Source organism: Sander lucioperca, chromosome 5, assembly GCF_008315115.2.
Source record: "Sander lucioperca isolate FBNREF2018 chromosome 5, SLUC_FBN_1.2, whole genome shotgun sequence".
In the NCBI taxonomy this organism is placed as follows: Eukaryota; Metazoa; Chordata; class Actinopteri; order Perciformes; family Percidae; genus Sander; species Sander lucioperca.
The window spans coordinates 10,916,141-10,936,638 of NC_050177.1; the positions used below are offsets into that span (position 1 = coordinate 10,916,141).

General features: G+C 40.6%; 1 protein-coding gene across 1 annotated transcript; it reads right to left on the reverse strand.

Moving 5' to 3' along the window:
- Positions 1-1,249: 1,249 nt before the first annotated feature.
- On the reverse strand, positions 1,250-19,966 carry itpkcb (inositol-trisphosphate 3-kinase Cb). Its single transcript, XM_031296617.2, has 8 exons — positions 19,488-19,966; positions 15,976-17,290; positions 6,223-6,322; positions 5,911-6,124; positions 4,793-4,997; positions 4,080-4,181; positions 3,474-3,545; positions 1,250-3,320 (listed from the first exon to the last, which is right to left on the reverse strand). The coding sequence occupies exons 2-8, from the start codon at positions 17,104-17,106 to the stop codon at positions 3,111-3,113; spliced, it is 2,034 nt and encodes a 677-aa protein (XP_031152477.1). The 5' UTR covers positions 17,107-17,290; positions 19,488-19,966; the 3' UTR covers positions 1,250-3,110.
- Between the last annotated feature and the right edge of the window lie 532 nt (positions 19,967-20,498).

Here is a 20,498-nt window from a genome sequence, read left to right on the forward strand (position 1 = left end):
CTGGATGAACCAAAAACAGAAATTATCATCTTATTTTATCTTTAAGATTCCAGCAAAATTTCCAGTAAGTACACTGCAATACAACATGATCCATATCTCCCTCCCCTAGATCCATTCATCACTTTAATTTACAGAATGCAGTTTTTATGGAGACTTATATATTTGTACTGCAGGTTTACAATTAATGGCATTTATTAATACAATAAATTGTTTCAACTCTTGATTTGATATTTAGTCTTTCTAATTCACTGCCTACCTGTAAACGTTTTGGGATATTCAGTCAAGGAAATATTTAAAGGAGACCTATTTTGCTTTTTTGTATTTTCTGTCATATCCATAATGTTACAATATCGGATGTTCATATTAAATGTGGCCAAAGATTCAAATGAGGTACACGTTTGAAAGAAATCCCTGTGTGCCAAAACCTCATTTCTGCATCTGTGGCTCAGTTGGTAGAGCGGTCTTCTACCAATCCCTGGCCCCTGCAGTCTGCATGTTGAAGTGTCGTTGGGCGTACCACTGAACCCCAAATTGCTCCCGATGCTGCACCATCGGTGTGTGAATGTGCATGAATGTTTATCTGATGAGCAGGTGGCACCTTGTATGGCAGCCTCGGCCACCAGTGTATGAATGTGTGTGAATGGTGCCTGTACTGTGTAAAGCGCTTTCAGTAGTCGTTAGGATTAGAAAAGTGCTATATAAATACAGTCCATTTACATTTATATACTCCCTTGCAGTTAGTATTTGGCTGCATAGAGACATCGACAGCAGAGCACTGATGTTGAGACTCCAGAGATCCGTAAACTCTGACCAATCAGAGCAGACTGGTCTTTTTCTGGAAGGGGCTTAAAGAGACAGGCGCTCCAACAGAGCATCTCAGCATCTACGTTCTCTCTGTCTCTGTACCGTCATTGCATCTGAGAAATGACTAACGGCACTGTGGCAGCACTTTCTACCTCTATATAATATAGTTGTGACATCACAACTGTACGGAAGTCTCGACGGCTCCTTTAAAGGCAGTTTCTGAATAGGGGCAGCGTGCATTTCAAGTCAGAAAAGGATATTTTGTGATTTGAGCGTTTTGATACTTTATATTTGTATAGCATCTCGAATAAAAAAAAAAAAAAAGACATGGAAATCACACTTTTTACAATATTGGACGCTTAAACACTGAAATGAGAGTAGGTTTGAGATTTGCAGTGTATGATCTGAGTTGTGTGTTCTGTGAGCGAGAAAAAACAAAAACTGAAAACTCTTTACTTCCAGTTTATTGCAATCCATGAGCTGGACAAAGCAGGGAATTAATATCAATTTTCAAAAGTCTGTCTGTGCTTTGCAACTTTAAAATACGCTGCCTTTAAAAATACAAAATGTAGTTATGAATCCAGTTTTTCTTAAAGCAGCACCCAGTCTGAAAACCTGATAGTTTGCCATTTTACAAATACAGAGGATTTGTGGGCAAAGAAATATAACACTTTGTAAACACAGGAACTGGAAAAACTTGAATTTGAATTCCAATTTCATGAAGTCAGATGTTTAGCTAACGCACACGCCCAATCAGTGCTGCCTGACACTGTCGAAGTACATCTTGAAGACTCGACACTGTTATGGCTGCATTCCAGTCAAGAACTGAAACATATGGTCATAAGCACTGACTTACTATCTAAATAGAACAATGTTGTTTCTTTGTAAACTACATTCCGTATACAAAAATTCAACCCTACAAGCCTGTTTAATGTAGCTAAATGAGATTTTGACTTGTATTCGATTATGCGTCATCTGTTGAATCATAAGACACATTTCACATTTCCAGTTTGAAGATCACGTGTAAGCTGGAACATAAGTGAAAGCTCTTAAAAGCCTAAACAGACTGCAGTTTAACCAGGTAGGCCAATTCCAGTTTCTTTTCACCCGTTACACCACTGCTTTGCTGCAGAACTCCCCGCAAGCAACTGAAGCAATCTGATCAGATTAATCTGATCATCTAAAGCAACACTGATCAGAGAGAAGTGATAACAAATTAAATTCATGTTATACACTTCTCCATGTCTGCATCTGTAAACCCAATACTTGACTGCTGCTCCCCATTCTTAAGACACAAAGGCACCGCCTGATTTGTTCAATGGCTTTGTGAGGACCCATAGTGCAACAAATTCCAGACAAAACATGGCTGCCAAGCTGATTACTGCACAGTTAAAAGAGGGAGGAAAAAAAAAAAAAACTCACTGCATTATCATACACAAATCCAAATTTAGAAAATGCTTTTCTGCAAGAAGTTAAACTTTGGGATTATATTGTAAATCAGTTTACACTTGGGTGACCTCTTTGGAAGAGAAAATAGTCCACTGCACTGGAATGATCAAACAGCTCTAGGCACAGAAAGTGTACAAACAAAGTAAGGAGGGTATACCATGGCCAAACAAAAATTAAATAAAAATGTATTTACACACTGAGTTAGTTAACACGTAGTCCGACCAGTGTTTTAGTGTTTACTGTATACCTAAACATCGAAAGTGGTCCATGACAAGAATGTGGTAAACTCCCGTTACCCAATGCTCCTCGAAGGCTGCGTGAAAAGGTTTTATGCCTCTGAATCAACTTCATGGTTGCAAGAGTGCTGAGTGCAACTCTAACCAACAGAGGGAGATGAGCAATACTGAATGTATGTCTGTGTGACTGTCAGAGGTCCATGCATTCGGAGGACTGTACTCTCCACAGTCCCATGTAACAAAAGTTACAATTCTGTATTCAATTCTCCCTCTTTCTCTTCCTACTACCGTTTGCCTCAACACATCGCAAGTCATCTGTCCCCAAGTTCCACAAATGGAGCATTATGCATAAAGTCGTCCTTTGGTATCCTACACTTTGCAAAAGAAATCAAGTGTTTGCCTTCGTTCATCCTCTTCTTAAGTACAAGTAACATGGAATAAAGACATTTGGATCATTGTGTGGGTCATAAAAATCAAACCGCTGGCACTCTTCTAATCCTTCCTCTGTCAGTCTCAGGTTGTGTAATCTTTTATTCTTTTCTCCAAACTCTCCTGATCTTGTATCTCTTCCACCATCTGGACATGGACCAATGTTTCATTGGAGTCTTCTGAGTCCTTCACTCAAGGTGTCTGTGGGAGCATACTGTTGAAGATGTCTATGAGGTTGTCCAGTCCCCACAGGTAGCCGTCCTCCCTGTTGCCTTCCATCCAGGGGGTCCTGTGGTCCAGGGTCAGAGGGGCCTGCAGGGGAACCGTCTTCCCAAAGTCGATCATCCACACTCTGGCATTCCCCGAGGCGTCGTGCACAAACAGCAGAGAGCTGCCGACGACCTGCGATGGGAGAAACGGGTGAGACAGGTGAGTTTAGGTGTGTGAGTGATTCAATACAGAAGCTACTGATGGGATTCTATCACAAAATCTTCAACTCGGCCAACAGGTTTGCTTAGAAATCATGAACACGGAGTGTGTGTCAGTGTGTCTCACCTCGTGTGTCCTGAAGAAGTGAGACTGCTCAAGAACGGATCGAAGTTCCTCCAACTGCTGCAGGTAGAGTTTCTAAGAAAAAGAGAAAAATAAAGAGATGTAGGGCATCTGAAAAATAGACAGACACATATATGTTCTTCTTTCCCACAGTCAAAAGCCTTCCATCCTTCTTCTATGCAGTTGTTGCTTAATACATTTGAAAAACCACAGTCTGTACAGTAAATATGAAGCTACAGCCCGCAGCTGGCTAATTTTGGCTTAGGATAAAGACTGAAAACAGAATCAGCCAGCCTGGCTCTGTCCAAAAGTCACAAATGTCACAAAATACGCCTACCAACACCTCTAAACATCAACAATCAAAACATTATATTGTGTTTGTATAATACATACTGTACAAAAAAAACATACACGTATAAACAACAGTTTGCCGTTATGGAGGGGATTATGCGGCAACCTATTTCTTGGCCAGGACCTGTTGCTAGGTAACTAGTGACAGGTTGAACTTTAAAAAAAAAAAAAAAAAAAAAGCTAGCCGTTTTACATTTAAAAAAAACACGGGCAGTAACGGCAGCAGAACTAGTAACATAGTAAAAACTAGTACCATACCAGAATCTTAGTGTTACCAGCTACAAAGTCCTTCAAGGCCTGCATCACCTGCTCCCTGTGCTTCGTCTTCTTAAAGTTGGTGTTACAAGTTCCATCAGACTTCTGAAGAAAAAAAGGAAACAAGATACCTTCTTATTCTCTCCCTTTTATTGCTATTTTCTACCTGCACGAGGACAATATTTAAATTTAGTTATTCATTTAAAGCTTCCCGATTCATTCCAGCTGCAAGTTCTGTTGTAACCTGCTGAGTATTCAGTGCAGTACAGTAAGTAAATTAGTTCTAATTTTTAGTTTTGCCGAGGATGCAATGGGAAACAACAACAAATACTAACTTACAAATACTTACATACAAATATATAAATTTCACTGCCACAGCTTGGCTGCTTACACTTGTTCCACTGGAAAATACAGCTGCTGCTTTAAATGCTCAGTGTCATGGAATACTTCTATTCATGTCCGAGTTCACGCGAATCTACAGTTACTAGTGTGACCTGATAACCAGCCCTAGATTTATTTTTTAAAGAACAAACAGTCATCTAGCCCAAAAATGGTTTTCCGTTTCCTCTCCAGTGTGTGTGGTCCATCCAATGAACAGACTGATAAATATTTACCCCCATTTATTGATTCTTATAGAAACTTCTTGTTGCCTCACTAGCACTGAGTACTACAGCCAGGCATGCTCATAAGGCTGCATGTCCAGGATGACCTCTGACCTTAATGCCTTCGATGCGGAAGCCCAGGGTGGCTGTGGAGCTGAGCGTCTCCCTCCACTGCATGTATCTGGGTTTGAGGACTCCCTGCTGGGCCCTCTCCTGCTCTGTGGGGGCCCCGGGGTCCACTGCCACCATCTTCTCGTACATGTCCTTCCGCAAACGTGGACGCTCTCTGGCTTTTATCAGCTCCTCCTCCAAGTACGTCCTGAAAAGTAAGTATGCATTTTTATATTTTATTTCATTCCCTTTCCTTCTCTTTGCTATTAATTAATTCATTCTGTATTGATTTTATGTCCTCATTGTTATCAGTCCTTCCAGAAAAATGCAGAGTTTTATTGTGATTGTTGCGGGCAAAAATCCTTGATTATGCGGCACGTTTTCTTAAAAAATGTGATGGAATATGCGGGATATTTATGCAATTTTATGTGATGAAATTGCGGGAACTTGCAAAAATAACGGTTTCATCATGGCTTCATCGTGGGGTTTGCAGCTTTTTGATGATGTTCACGTCGCGTAATTACGTCACTTCATAACGTTCCCATGGTAACTTGTGTGAAGTAAACAACATTTTTCAACTTTCTGCTAAGATATATGTGACTTTTTTGCAACAAAAATGCGGGGAATATGAAATCATGCAAGCCCCGCATATTTTGCGTGGAAATCGGCAATTTATGCGGCGAAAGTGCGGCGTATTTGAAAAAATGCGGCCCCCGCATAAATATGCAGACTTTGGCTGATTATGCATTGAATTATGCAATCGCATAATTGCGTTTTTCTGGAGGGACTGTGTTATGTATATTGTCATTTTCTAATCGTTTTAGTCCTACTAAACTCTTATTTTAGTTCCTGTGAAGCATTTTGTTGACTACAAATACAGCCGCCATTATTATTATTATTATTATTATTATTATTATTATTATTTTTTACAGTAAATTTGATAGAGAGGCAGATAACTAATGGAAGCAAACTGTGTTAAGGCTTATATGTGTACACAAAGGTTCATTTTCAAGGCTGACTGTATCTTCCAAAAGAACAAGATTAAATGGCTCCTGCTGTCAATAAGTTCTTGGAAAATGTTCGCCACACAATTACGCTTCCTTCATTGTGTGCTTAATTACCTGCTGCCCATCTTACAGTCCATGATGGAGGGCGAGTCGAAGTCAGCCAGCAGGTCATCCATCAGGTTATAGTCCTGCTCGTCTCTCTGTACTACCCCATAATAACCTGGTACATGGGGGCGCAGAGTGTCCTTCATCAGCTTCTGTAGGCACTGCTGCTCACACTCACAGTATCGCTTCAACAAGCGGCCGTACTCCCCAGCCTGGAAGTTACCTTGGAGAAGGAGACATACAGAGGTAAAGACTGAAGATAAAATAATGCATGTCTGAGGACGTTGTGCAGTTGAGCAAACAATGTATATTTATGCATACCTGCGTGACCAGCGAGCTGCACCCATGGGTAACGCTTCTTGAAGGACACGACGAAGGGGGACCAGTGGACCATGGTCTTCAATTTCTGCCAGGACTTATTCTGGAAAAGGAAAAACGACGAAGGACGTCATCCTCTTGTTACAAAAAGGCGTGGGTCGTCGCACAAATGACAAATCTGAAGCTCTGACTAATCAGTGCGAAGGTTTCTTTTCTGGTCACAATAAAGCACTGAGCTAAATACAGTACAGGCAAGAGAATGATTATTCATTAAAAAGGAAAACACACCCTGTAGTGCGCACACACACACACACACACACACACGTAGACATTGGACAGATACTCCCCTTTAGCCAAGGCCAGGTGCACTAGGTACGTGACAAAACCCATTCATAAAACATTTACCAAAGCCACCACTGTGGTGTCGTAAAACACAGCCCTACTCTCCAAAACTGTGCGTGTGTGTAACGGTTATCTGCGTTGGGAAACACCAGAGCAAGGACAGTGTGCAACAGGGGCTTTGACGCAAGCAATCTGCGAGGAACATTGACTGATTAACACTTGTGTGTGTGTGTGTGGGAAATCACAACAAACGGACAGCCAGTTTAGAATAGGAATGTGTGCGCATGTGTGTGTGTGTGTGTGTGGGAAATCACAACAAACGGACAGCCAGTTTAGAATAGGAATGTGTGCGCATGTGTGTGTGTGTGTGTGTGTGTGTGTGTGTGTGTGTGACATTACAGTAGACATTACTGAGAGGCAAACAACATAATTGAATATTTCCCTTGGCTCTTCAGTTTACAGTCTTTCTAAACATTGCTACAATGTTTTATTGTGTGTACTATATGCAAATATAATGTACACAGGAACACGGGAGTGTGACAAAGGCAAAACAGGGTTAATGTGAGTAATAAAACACAGGGACAGGAGACTATAATAATAAAACTAATCTTTTCATAACTAAATAACTTCTGCGAATGACTGTGCTGCCCTGCCAGGCCTATCTCTGCCATGTTTGCATGTCAGCCTATCTCTGCTCTCCTCACATGCATTCTTTCCACAGCTGCTCTGTTAAAACTCTGTCACAATAAAACAGTGTCTTAATGCAACGGAAACAGGGGGAGGGGGTGTTTACCTTAGAATCTTTTTTATTATTATTTGAGTTTAAAGGAGTGCTGTTGTGTAACTTTAAGGCCCTGAAAGAATATTCTCTCAACCAGCCTCTTACTATGAGTAAGTAAAAGTTGCTTATTAAGTAAGTATGTGCTTAGTTGTGAATATCTTGTGTTATTGAGAAAAACGTAAAATTTGATACCAAGTTTTCAGGGGCTTTAACCATTTTATCATTTGATTCTGTTGGTTCCTTATGATGGGAAACTGAACAACATGTCTGTGCTTCGTCAGACAGCTGGTCAATGTCAGGATTTAAGAGAGACACAACAGGCAGAGAGTAATGAGGGAGTGACTATGAGACACCTGTGACCTGAGACCTTCAATCCCATCAACAGATTAACCCTGACAAAACCTCTGCCACTGTCAAGGCAAAGAACAGCGATGAAACTTGACACCAACTGCATTTCACAACATTTGCAACATGAGATAATTTCCGCTCCCTCATTTTGACATGTCTTACCCATCGAACCGAACGAATTTTGGCTTGGTTAGGATAAAGACTACCATGGGCTTTTTCTTATTTTCTGATTTCTTAGTTCTTTATTTCTTGGTAGTGAATACATCGACCTGGAATTCAAAAAGCCATCTCTCACACGATATTCCCCCTGCATTGATGACTGATTGAGTGTTTTGTTTATGCATTCCTTCAACCTTTCCTTTAGATCTAGCTGCACCCTTGACTTTAAGCTCTTGAAAAGGGTAAAAATACTCTTCTACACTTCCCTGAATGTTTCGTCTTTTCCCTGTTCACAACAGGACAGTTGTATTCATATAGAGCAGAGAAATATCCCACCTAACCTTATACACATAAAAGACAACAAGCAATTCACCTTCAGACACTCAACCTGGTCATTACAGTAAAACTGTCGCCAGTGGTTGGCCTCCAAAGTGCTGCTGTAAGGGATAATTATGAACCTGTTATGTAAAGTTCATAACACAAGAGTCTATAAGACTGAGGACTCAGCTCAAGGTTTGTTTTTGTTTATCAGTTCTTTAAAGTAACAGGACATACTTGACATTTAGTATTTTGCTCTGAAATACACACATTTTTAGCCTTGATCCGTGTATTTGAATTATTTGAGGTGGTTGTTTTGGGCTGTTTGATTATATGCAATTCGGTGCATTGAAATTATCTTGCTAGGATCACGTTATTACATCATAGGTTGTTCTGTGTATCTGTGAAACTGCCTGACGTTTCCTGCCTGCTGGACCCACATACTGTAGTTGCTGTAAAATATCCATTTTAAGAAACCGCCAACACTGCAGTCCAAAAATGTGCGGACAAAACGCAAACCGTATTTACCCATCAGACCACAGTAACCGGCTTTTCTTTTGCTAGAGGTGCAAGGGGGATGGGGGGCAGCAGACACCCAAATCTCCATCCTCTCTTCTTTCACTGCCCTTATCCAAATGCCATCAGACTCTCTCTCTAATTGCTTCAAGCTGACAGCTTAATGTGTTGACTCTGTGGGGTCAAATGTACTGTACTGGACTAAAATTACCAGTCACAGCCAGAGCTAATGCTGCTTATGGAGGTGTTTGGATAAAAGAATCCCTAAAAATGATATATAGAACTCCTGGACTGTTTCAAACTGAGCAAACTGTATATTGGTATTGCTGTCTCATCCTGCCTCTTCATCCCACACACCCCAGCTTTTTAAATACGGAGGTCACATTTCAGCTTTCACAGTTCAACCTTCACCATCTCCACTCTGTTTTATATAACTCACGAATATATAACAGTTCATTTCAACATTCGTTGTTTTATAAGCTTCTTCTTCATTCCCCAAAGAGTTGATGCAGAAGAATGTGCTCAAGTTATTTATATTTTTCTCCACTTTAAGTCAAATAGAAGTCTCACTGCTGCTTGTCTCTACCACTTTCTTTCAATCAAATGCCATTTTGTCTTCCCAAAGGCATTCTCTATGTTCTTGTTTGTTTACTCTGATCACACTCCAACTGCCTCTATTTGTCTGTCTGTTCCTTATCAAGCCACACACACCCCCACACACAAAAAAAACAAAGGTCATACTGGAAGGAGTCACACTGACCACAAGATCAAGTAAGAGAGCAAGGCAAGAATATCATCAACATATAATATTGTTTAAAGTAATGTGCTTTGGGGAGGAAAAGAAGAGGATCATCATGGAAATAATATGTTTGAACCCATTTTGAAGAGTACTTAGTTATTTGCCCTTGATACAGCTATAACTAGTTTAATATGCTATTTTTTTTATAGTCATTAGCTAAAGGTTATCTTTCAAACTACTCTTAATAACTTGACAGCTACATACAGTGGAAACTTTATTTCTTCTAAGTTTTCATTAAAAGTAACACATTTCATGTATTGAGTATTAAATGTAAGAATTACACAAATTTTGCTAAAAGGTTTCACGTGTTTGGTAGGATCTCAATCAACTCCGCTATACTCCGAGGTTATTTTTCGAGGACACAGTCCCCTGCAATTTATCTAGTGTAATCTGCTTTTGATCTGCTGGCTGGTCTAACAAACTTCAGGAAGAGGCAACTACACTCAGTTGCCAGTTTATTAGGTACACCTAGCTAAAACTAATACTAACTAAGGCTTTAGTTCGTAATGCTGTCAATGGGTATTGCAATATAGTGAGATAGTGGTAAGTGGGGTTGATACCTCTCAGTATAAAGCATTAGTTTTAGCGAGATGTACCTAATAAATCTAATACACTGAGCGTATTTGTCAAAATTGAAGTCTGAGAAATGAACTGATTGCACAATGTATTACAGCCTAAAGCACACTGATCCTGCTGGTTGGATTACTGGCTTCTTAAGAGAGATCATCAGTTACACAGGGCTGACTGCATACTATGTGCCAAACAACCATCACATTCTGTAACAGCAACAAGAGACTGGGAGACCAATCACATGTACATTTGAATACCCAAACCTGTCACCCGCATTGAATATAATCTACCCTCGTATCATCTTTCTGAAGAAGCATGGCGTCAACAAATACACTCGACAGTATGTGTCGCTGCATTTGCTGCTTTCCATTTCTTACCTGGCAGACAGGGCAATAGTGGAGGAGCAGGCAGGCGCTGACACAAGCACACACAGCCCCGGAGACTAAGCGGGAACACAGCCAGCTCAAAATACTCTGCACCATCAGCACAGGGTCTCCACGGGCAAGCGCTAGGGACATCTGCCTCCCTGTGGGCCTGAGATCCTTCACAATCATCTATAACCTTTTTTAACCAAGTTAGCTCCGAGCTAATGCTGTCTTATTCCAGGTATCCGGCTTCAGTCAGTAAACCCTTGCTGTATTCCCCTCAGTTATAAGGTCACACTTATTTCTCACTCTGACCCCCTTCTCTACAACCTTTTTTGTCATCCAAATTCACACGTTCTCCTGTTTCAACATTGTGTCGCTCCTCCCTTCCTCTCCAACTTTCTCAATATATCTTCTTTGCCGTCATCAAGCATATCCACATACCTAAAGCTGTCATTTTACTCCCTTTTTCTAGCATCTGCCGGCTTGAACTAGTCCCCTTTCCATTTACTTCCTGTCCTAAATCATTCACTCTCTCTCCCTGAAGGTACTAACCTCCACACAATGAACTGTCTTCTCTTTCCCTTCAGTCTCACCTTTGTTATTCTCCTCCGTTTCTCATCCCCTAATCCCCACATGGCCTGTCCTGAGCCAATCTCCTGCCAGACTCATGGGGGTAGGGAATACAGGCCTTCCCATACCCTCGCTCTCCTTTTGTATGCATGAGAAATTCCTCAGTACTATGTAACCGTGTGTGTGTGTGTGTGTGTGTGTGTGTGTGTGTATGTGTAACCTGTAAGACGACTATCACCAGCTATAGGAGTGACTGCATGTGCATAAACTGAGGGTGTTTTCAGGTACTGTCAGAGCTCTTTTCTCAAAACGACTTCACTACTTTAAAACCACATCCCTTTCCCTTAAGTCTTTAGCGTTCAAGCAGTTCAGCTGTGGTGGGCCACTGAACCAACAGAAGATGGGATGGCTTTTAAATATCATCTTCAGAAAAGAGACTTCAGATAAAACAAACACTGAATCGATTAATCTGAAAATGAATCGTCAGCAATTTAGATAATTGAGTCGTCGTTTGTCATTTATGAAGGGAAAATACAACATATTTGTTGGTTAAATCCTCTCCAATGAGGGGATTTGCTGGCATTTTGTCTTCTAAATCACTGTAAATTGAATAGATTTTCACTTTTTTTTTTTTTAAATAACTTTCACTATTATTTATGGATTAAATGACAAATTGAACAAATAATTAACTGAATAATCGATAATGAAAATATTCTTTATATAGTCTTTCACTTTTGTGACAATGTATTTTGAGCTAAACCTGCGGGTTTTTGAATGGTTTATTTATCTTAAAAAAGTCAGAGCTACCTCATATCCATAAAGGAACACTTTCAGATTAAAATTCAAAAATCATCCATTTTTATTGGACACAGACAAGACAATGTCATCAGTGGTGGAATGTACATAAGTACATTTACTCTACTGTATGTGTGGAGGAGTACATATCCCCTTCTCAACTGCAAATCCGATGGAAATACTGTTCTTTTTACTCCACTTTACTAGTTACTAGTCAATTTCCAAATATCAGTAATATTTAATCCAATGAAACAAATATATGACAACACTCACAGGGTCTATTTTGTGCATTGAGGCCTTATACTTACTTAAGATTAGGTATACTATATGTGGCATTGCTACTTTTAAAGGATCTGAATACTTGAAGTATACACTGTAGAAATACAGTAGTTTATAATAGCAATGTGGATCCAAACAAACAGCATGTATTGTATTTCTTTCTTTTTTTGCTTTGTAGCATGGATTGTGTGTATAAGTGTTGTGGGAGTGATGTGTGGGACTTTGTATAATGGGTGACACGGAAAACAAGTCTGCAATTGTGGCTCATGTGAATATGCATGCATGAATAAGAATCATCATCATGTGTAGGCTACGTGTTCAAAGTTTGAGTATATGTTTTTGTCTATCTTACGTCTGCTTACACTCATTTTCCGTTCCACTGTCTCATGGGGTTTCGGGGCAAAACATTAAGAGGGGAGAAAGAGTGTCTCATAATGTTATAATAAATTATAAAATAATATGTGCATTGTTGGCTGAGCAGACTTTTCTAGGAATTAACGTCTAATAACATTCAAATGTCAGGGACAGAGTAGATACTGTCTGAGTGAGAAAGAGAGAACAAGACAAGGAGAGAGAAAAAAAAAAGTACCATATATGGCAACAATGTCACCTAGCAACAGGCTCTGCCTTCAGCCCAATTTTCCATGACACACACTGAACTCTGAATGCAACACTGCATCGCTGTGTGCGTCTCGCTGAGAATGCATGTCTGAGCAAGTATTTGCTTCACAGAGCGTACAAAATGCAACTGGTTTGTCTGGGAGCTGACAGCGTGGCCCCAGCTTTTTAAAGCCAATAACAACAAACACACACACCCTCCTACTTAGTGACTGTATGACGAAAGAGCTTTTACTCAACAGCGAGAGGACAAAACGTGCCCATTAAGACACAGCCATTCTCAGAAACCACCAGCCGGCGTCATCATGTTTGTTACAACAGCTCAAGTGCAACTAATCAGGTTGCTCATTTCCTGGCTGTCAGTGTTATTGTCAGGGAATTACACTGTCCACTGACCTGCTGATTCAAATAATAATTAGTGTGACTGACTGGCAGCCGATCCATACGTTTGTCATGTGGAGAAATGTGACGGTTAAAGACTCACATGATTTAAGTCAAAATGAAAGACTAATCCAGGAGAGACACGAACAATGCTACAATGAGAGTTAGATTATTTGTTCCTATCTATTAAGAAACTTATACTTTGGAAATCATTGTACCCTCTGACATGATAAAACAGGGGAAAATGGGAATTATTATTTGAATATGGAAATCTCATTCAAAACCATGTGGGTGGAAGTATCACAAGCTGTGCAGAGCTGAAACTATTAGTCGATTAAACAATTGAAAGGATTTGGTCTCTGGACTGGTCTCTGTTTTTATAACATCTAAACTAAATATCTTTGTGTTTTAGACTACTGGGCGGACAAAACAAGACATCTGAAGATGTCACTTTGGGCTCAAGAAAGGATATAGGGTATTTCTTCTGTATTTTCTTACATTTTATAGTTAAAAACATAATTGGCAAATTAATCAATAACGTTAATGTCCTTAGTCGCAGCCCTAAAGCTGGGAGTACATAGAAGCCCAGACTTTACATTGGTCATCTGAACCTTAAGGATATGATAGGATGATAACAATGAGGCCAGAATCAAAATGATTAATACTTTTTTGATTTAAATTGGTTGAGAAAATAATATGGTGTCGTACCTCACTGTATATCAAGATGTATGTCCATCGATGTTTCACCGACACAAACTAAGCTAACATGATATAAGGAGACAGGGGTGTCAGACTGGGGGTGGAGAGGGGACTGAGTACCCAGGACCTTCATGTGAGGACGGCCCAAAAAGATGCTACAATAAATAGCTGTAGATGCGGGGAGGGGCCCATAGAGAATGCCTTTCTACAGGGCTCAGAATTTTGTGCTACACTCCTGGAAGGAGAATGAATTTGAGCTTGTTTCTTGTAAGGATTTTGTAGTCCTTCTGTTGGTATGCGATATGTTTTGTCTGTAATATTGTTTGTTTTATTATTGTTTTAATGGCTAATTTTACATCTGGCCAAGGGAAAACTGTTGAAAATGAGCCTTTCTAGTAATGTTGGCACATTTAATGCATTGTCCCTGTAAAAATGAATAAAACATTTTTTGGGAAAATCAAAAGATTTGTTCATATAGAAAAGAAAGATATAATAGTCTACCCTGCTGACGGTATTTCAATGTTTGTGTAGACCTGAGCAAACTCACTCTGATACACATGAATATGAATCACAGCAATATACCAGTTATGTGTCATCAACTGGAGGTCTATTTCCACCTAACAATGATCATAAAGGCAGCAGTGTTTGGTGCAGCGGTCAGATGAACTGTAAAGTGTGTAAGGTCCAGGACCAGCTAATGACAGTGAAAATATGGTAAAGTAGGGGCCCGAGGTGGTCAAACTACCGTGAAATCAGACTAAAGTCACATTTTTCTCCGTTATGTCCATCTCTGGAATAAGAAATAAAATACCTGATGAGGGTGGACCATCTGTGGAAAAATAACTGGGGCTAGATTATTGAAAAATATATACGAGTACAACTACTTCTGCCAAGTTTCAACATTTTCAGCAGCGCAATATGAATGGCATGTTGAACATCTTTCAACCTGCAGGCTTGGTGATGTGGCCGGAACAGAAAACCTGGATATTCAGGATTTACACACTGCAGAGAAGTGGAGATACTGGAAAATTTAAGTAGAGGCATCTGTTTTTAAGACTTGTCTCATTCCAAGCATTTCTAGTCGACAGTACATCAAAGCCGCCTGACTCAGGGGGAGGGGAGCAACTTCCTACTTGGAAACTTTAAACTACATCTAATGTCTGAAGGAGAGGAAACCCTAAGCCTCTGGGGCAGTAAACTAACTTCTAGACTGCTATGATAGCATCTTTGCATAATTGTGCTGAAGTGACAGCTTAAATGGGATGACAAATTATTCAAACGTCCATCCATACAGTGTTTAAATGGTCCTACGTCACATCTAATCTCAGCAAATCCATGTGATCATGAGCCATGGGAGTAAAGGGATACAAAAGTGGGGGTTGGAGATAAGAGGCAGTTTAAATGTATTATAGTCGTGTTTCATTATCAGGGATGCGAGTCCGACCGTTAAGGCTTTGAACTACACATTAGACACATTGCATCGGAAAATCGATTTAATGTTGTGACTCGTCACTGACATTTTCTCAGTCATTTGATACAAACAAGAGATCCACCAAAGCACACAAGACAAATGCTGTACAGCAAACCACCTGATTGACTGGGCTGGGGCATGGTTTTTGTAATTTGCACAACACATAGATCATCATTTCCTTGGAATCGAATACCTTAAAATATCAATATGATATAGTTTGAACAGCTTTTACACATCTAATCTGTGACATGCGCTGCAGCATGGTGATTTGACCAACAGCAATGTGATAAAGTTGACATCTGGCAGCCAGTGATGTGTCATTGTGGGAAACGCATGTGTCTTCATGTTCACATGGTTGTTGGCCTGCATGTGTCCTGTATGCAGTGTGTGTAGTGTGTGTTTGCATGGATTTGTACATTAACATTTTCTATTCTATTGTTTTCCTCAAACCAGTTATTTTGCTGTGTAGTAAATCTGCACTGGACACCATGGTTTGTTCAGTTGAGGAATGGCCACATATGCCTACTGTAGCCTACCTGCTTTGGTAGTCTATGGTCAGTTGCGCAATATTTACATTTGGTAATTTTTTGGTATAGCTACAAAGCAGTAAGACGTAGTTGTGTTGTTTTTTTTGAAGTAGGCTACAGCTGGCAGTCCATAATGTGATTGTTCATAGTTATTGAACTGCACAGGCAATTTCAATCATGGGTTTGTTCTGGAAAAATCTGAAAAAGGCACTCACCCCTGTGCAATCGTCCGGGCTACACAAAGACCGGGCCGGAGACAGACTGGACTCGATGTCGCTCCCAGTGAAGTCGTCCTCGGACTCCTCGAAGGACGAGGCGGAGGACAGACCGATGGAGGAGGAGTTGGACAGCTTCCTCGGAGAGCGCATCAGCGCAGGGGACCCTCCGCAGCCGCTGTCCGAGCAGGGGGACTCATCATCTGGCTGAGGTTCCAGACACGAGCCGGTGCCGAGCTCCGTTCGGGCGGTCAGCAGGGCCGATGTGTCCTGAGAGCGGGTCGGACTGGGGTCTCTAGTTATGATGAGTTTCGGTATGGTTCCTGGGAAACGTTGGCTTCCTGGGGGACCCCGAGGGGCCTGATCTGAATTTTTTCGACTCTCACTTTCAACCGGACAGCTGCACTCACTTTTTGTCATTTTAGCCTCGGCGTGATCGCCTGTTACCGACAGTCCACTGTCCAAAGGCTGATCTGGGGACAAGCTGGAGAAAGTCCGCTCAGTGTCGGGGTCAGATGTGAGCAGCGGGGCTGAACTCAGACTAGTCCGCGTTAATTCACGAGCCTCAGTCACAATACGATGCTGGTAGTTTCCCCACAGTGGCTGGTCTTCCATGGCTCCCGTCGGAGGTTCCGAAGCATTGTCCTCTCGCTCGGGTTTCGGCTCTTCGCTGCCAGCACCGCTGACTTCACCGGTCTGCGTTTCCAAACCTGACGCATCGGACGACCCAGCCGCTGCCTCTCGGTTCACGGCGTGTTGGATAGCTTCGACATTATCATCGACGCCAGATGGTGACTCAAAACAACCCGGGGATGCTCGATGTTCCTCACCCGCCGAGACAACCTCGTCCCTCGGCAACTTTCCTACTCGGTGATCGCGGCGCGTTGCTGGATCTCCGGCTCCGTTTCCGCAACCTAAATCCGCTTCTGTTTGGCTAGAGTCTCGCTTTCTCCTTCCCAGACACGATAACACTTTATTTTTCATCGGATTCCTGTTCAACTGGCCACCCCGTCGCTTCTCTCCGCTCCTAGATCTGCAGAGACTGAGTCGATGGGCTGTTTCGCCTGCTTTCCACTTCGCTTTGCCTGGGGTGGCTGTGGTGTGCGATAGATCCGAGCGAGTTTGGCCCATCCTGCATGCCGTAGTAGTAGCCTAACTGTGACCGTCCCAGACACACCCTCAGTGGTTCAATTATGAAAATAGTTGAAACTTAAACCGTGACTCATACAATTTAAAATAAGATATTAGTCACACAATCCAGTGGGACACCTTAAATGGCTCCATCCTCCTTTTTCCACGTCGGAATTGTTCAAATCTGTGAGAACAAACAGATTATGAATAATTAGGCTATACACGCATTAACTGCATGAGCAATAGCCTAAAACACTCCCTTACCTTTAAGTCTATAATTTTAGACTGACAATGTAATCATTAACAGGACACATAAAACACACCTGATAGTCTTAGCCAGTAAACACTGGCTGTCATTAATCACAGTTTCTGTCTTATGAATGTCAATAATCTTTGATTTATCAGTCCTGAAATTCAGATAGGCCTATATAATACTAATATAATATTTCCTGGAGCAGGACAAAGAAAGTGACAGGGGGCAAGTCGTATCAACAGCATTTACACTGATAGTACATTCACAGGAAAATATGACAGGAGGAGTGATTTAAATATGATGGTTGAGTGCAAAGTAGTAGTGCAAAGAAATGCAAGGTTTCAGGGCGTTTCAGACTCAGTTTCACCAGTGTTTCACCAGTGTTAGTAAGAGTAATACTGCCCTCCTGTGTCTGGACACTATGCTCTTAGGCCCAATAAGCTTTATTTATCAGCATTTTAAATGTTGGCCCTAATGGCTATCTTCAAGGTGTATCGTTCATAAAGAAATGCCCCCAAAAAAGTACAATGGGCATGAAATGTGGTGAACATTAATGTGACTTTGTTCAGATAAATGCACTATTTTAAGCCAACTCTTTACTTCAAAAGTGTAAGGCTGCAACAGATTATTTTCATCATTGATTAATCTTTCACTTATTTGTTTGATTAAATGATGAAGGAGATGGCAGTTTGCCAGAGCCCAAGTTGATGTCTTCAAGTAGGCTTTGTTTTGTCTGACCCATAGCACAAAACCACTATACTGTATACTGTTTATCAATGTACAAAGATATATAGCCTATATATAAAAAGAAGAGAATCCTCACAATTAAGAAGCTGGAACCAGCAAATGTTTGGGCGGGTTTGCTTAATAACTAAATTACTTTAACCCTTAGCCAGTTATTAAACTAGTTGATTTATTTTTTGCAGATCGACAAAAAGCTTAATCGACTAATCATTTCAGCACTAAATAGCCTAAGTCTCCAACACATGCAGGAATGTCAAAACACAGCAAATACAAACAGTATGTGGGCTTCAACTTCTATGTTTGGTCCTAATTGATAGTGAAATATAGTCAGTAAAATGGAAAACTTTTAGGTGAATGATACATCAGATACATCAGCAGTCACAAATTCCAGCCTACTGACGGCTATTCAGACACTACTGTTTTCACATCAATATTTAACATTAGAATGCAGCTTTCCTTCTATTAAAATAAACTTCATTATTTTACAAGACTTTCAGTACGGCATCCTGGGGGGGAAAACAAAGTAATTGACATAAGGCACAGTGAGCTGCTGAGTGTTATTCACTGTCATTTAGGCTACTGTGACAGCACTGCAGTCGCCCTGCTGTCTGGAAGCAATGATCACAGAAAGGAAACAAGACAGGAAGGATAACAATGGAAAGAACAGCTCACACAAACGCAAACATTCCAGAACATTCTTATGTGATGCTAATCAAAATCATACATAATCATACATAATGACTCACACTGAGGGGATGACAGAGTCGTGAGCCATGCTGACATTGAATGGATTCTTTAAAACACAAGTGTAACCACCCATCCACCCATCCACACAGTCAAACAGTGACACATAACTGTATGGTCACTCCTTGGAAAACATATAAAACTCCAAAAAAAATATGATTTTGACATGACAGTTAAATCTGCAATTACTCACACACAGTGTCATCATATATAAATGGCCACTTGCAAATAGGCCAAGTGTACACTTTTGCTCTAAAAGAAAATGTCCATTATCTTTAAAGAAAATAACAGCCGCTCTGCATTAAAGTATAGGTTTAGGGGTAGCTAGGTAATCACTGAGATAGCCTATTTGTTTTAAGAAGATTTCACATATTGAGGACAGAAATGTTGCCTGATGAATTTCAGGTGGAATTTGTTTTCTTCTTAAATGTATTAGGCCTGTATTTGGACCCATTTTAAGCCTCAGTGACAATACAGAGGCACACAACAATATATAGGCTTACATGACTTCCTTAAGTCGACTTTAAACTGGCAGAAAAAAAACATAGGTTTCTGTGATATAAAAATTAAAAAGTGTATTGTGGCTTTGCAGACAGCTAAAATCCCATTACACGTGAAACATAAACCGAAAAAAACTTACCAGACTGATCCCGAGTTCCTCCTCTGGTGTGTGAACTGTGAAGCAGCTGTTAAAGGCTTGCCGAGATGTGGAGGTTTATAACGTTACAGCAGGCTGCTACAAGGGGATGTGTCTGTGGCTTATCTGTTCAGCGAGCAGTGCGAGTGTGTGTGTGTGTGTGTGCAATGCTGTGTCTGTAGTATCAGCTTGTGGTTGAAGTGAAAGAGGAAACGCTTGTCAAAACAGGGGCAGATCTAGCTATAGCTAACGTTCAAGCTCTGATAGGCTACTTATATTATGCTATTAACGTTACCTCTTTGTTTAAGTGATTCAAGCTAGCTTTTTAACTGACGCCGCTGACACCAACTAAACCCGGTTTAGGACTGATGTTAAGGCCGAAACAGTTGGTAGTTGAGAAAAATGTTAACACCCTAATTACAAGGCTATAGTTTTATATTGTGTCTAACAAAACGTTAGCTATTAACATGAAAGCACGCGACATGCGACTGGCCTGTCAAGGGGATTTAAGAGTGCTACCTTCAAATGCTCCCCGGAATTTCCATATGTAGCATTTTTGGTCTCCCTCCAAAAATATAATAACTCTATTTAGGGAAATTCTAAATGCATTGTTTTATTTTAACTCGGTCGAAACTCTAAATAACTATTAACTATTATAACTACTAGGCCTGTTTAAATTAGATATCACGAATGTCTTCCTTTTTATTGCGCTTTTGAAAAAAATATAAATGTTAGAAATAGTAAAATTGCAGGTAGGCTACTGCAATAAAAAATGTTTGTTACCCTAATCCATTCAAAAACTCCTAAAGTGGCATGTTCACTTGTGGGGAGGATTATGCATATCATTTTTAGTTTCATCTTGTCTTTTTTTGTTTATTTAATATTGAACATGTTGGGGCTTCGTATTGTATAAAATGCATTTTAACCATTGAATATGATTTTAACATGTTGATGCCTTATCTGTATCAAGTTGTCGTTAACAGCACTTGAAGGCAGCATGTGTCTTGTCCAAGC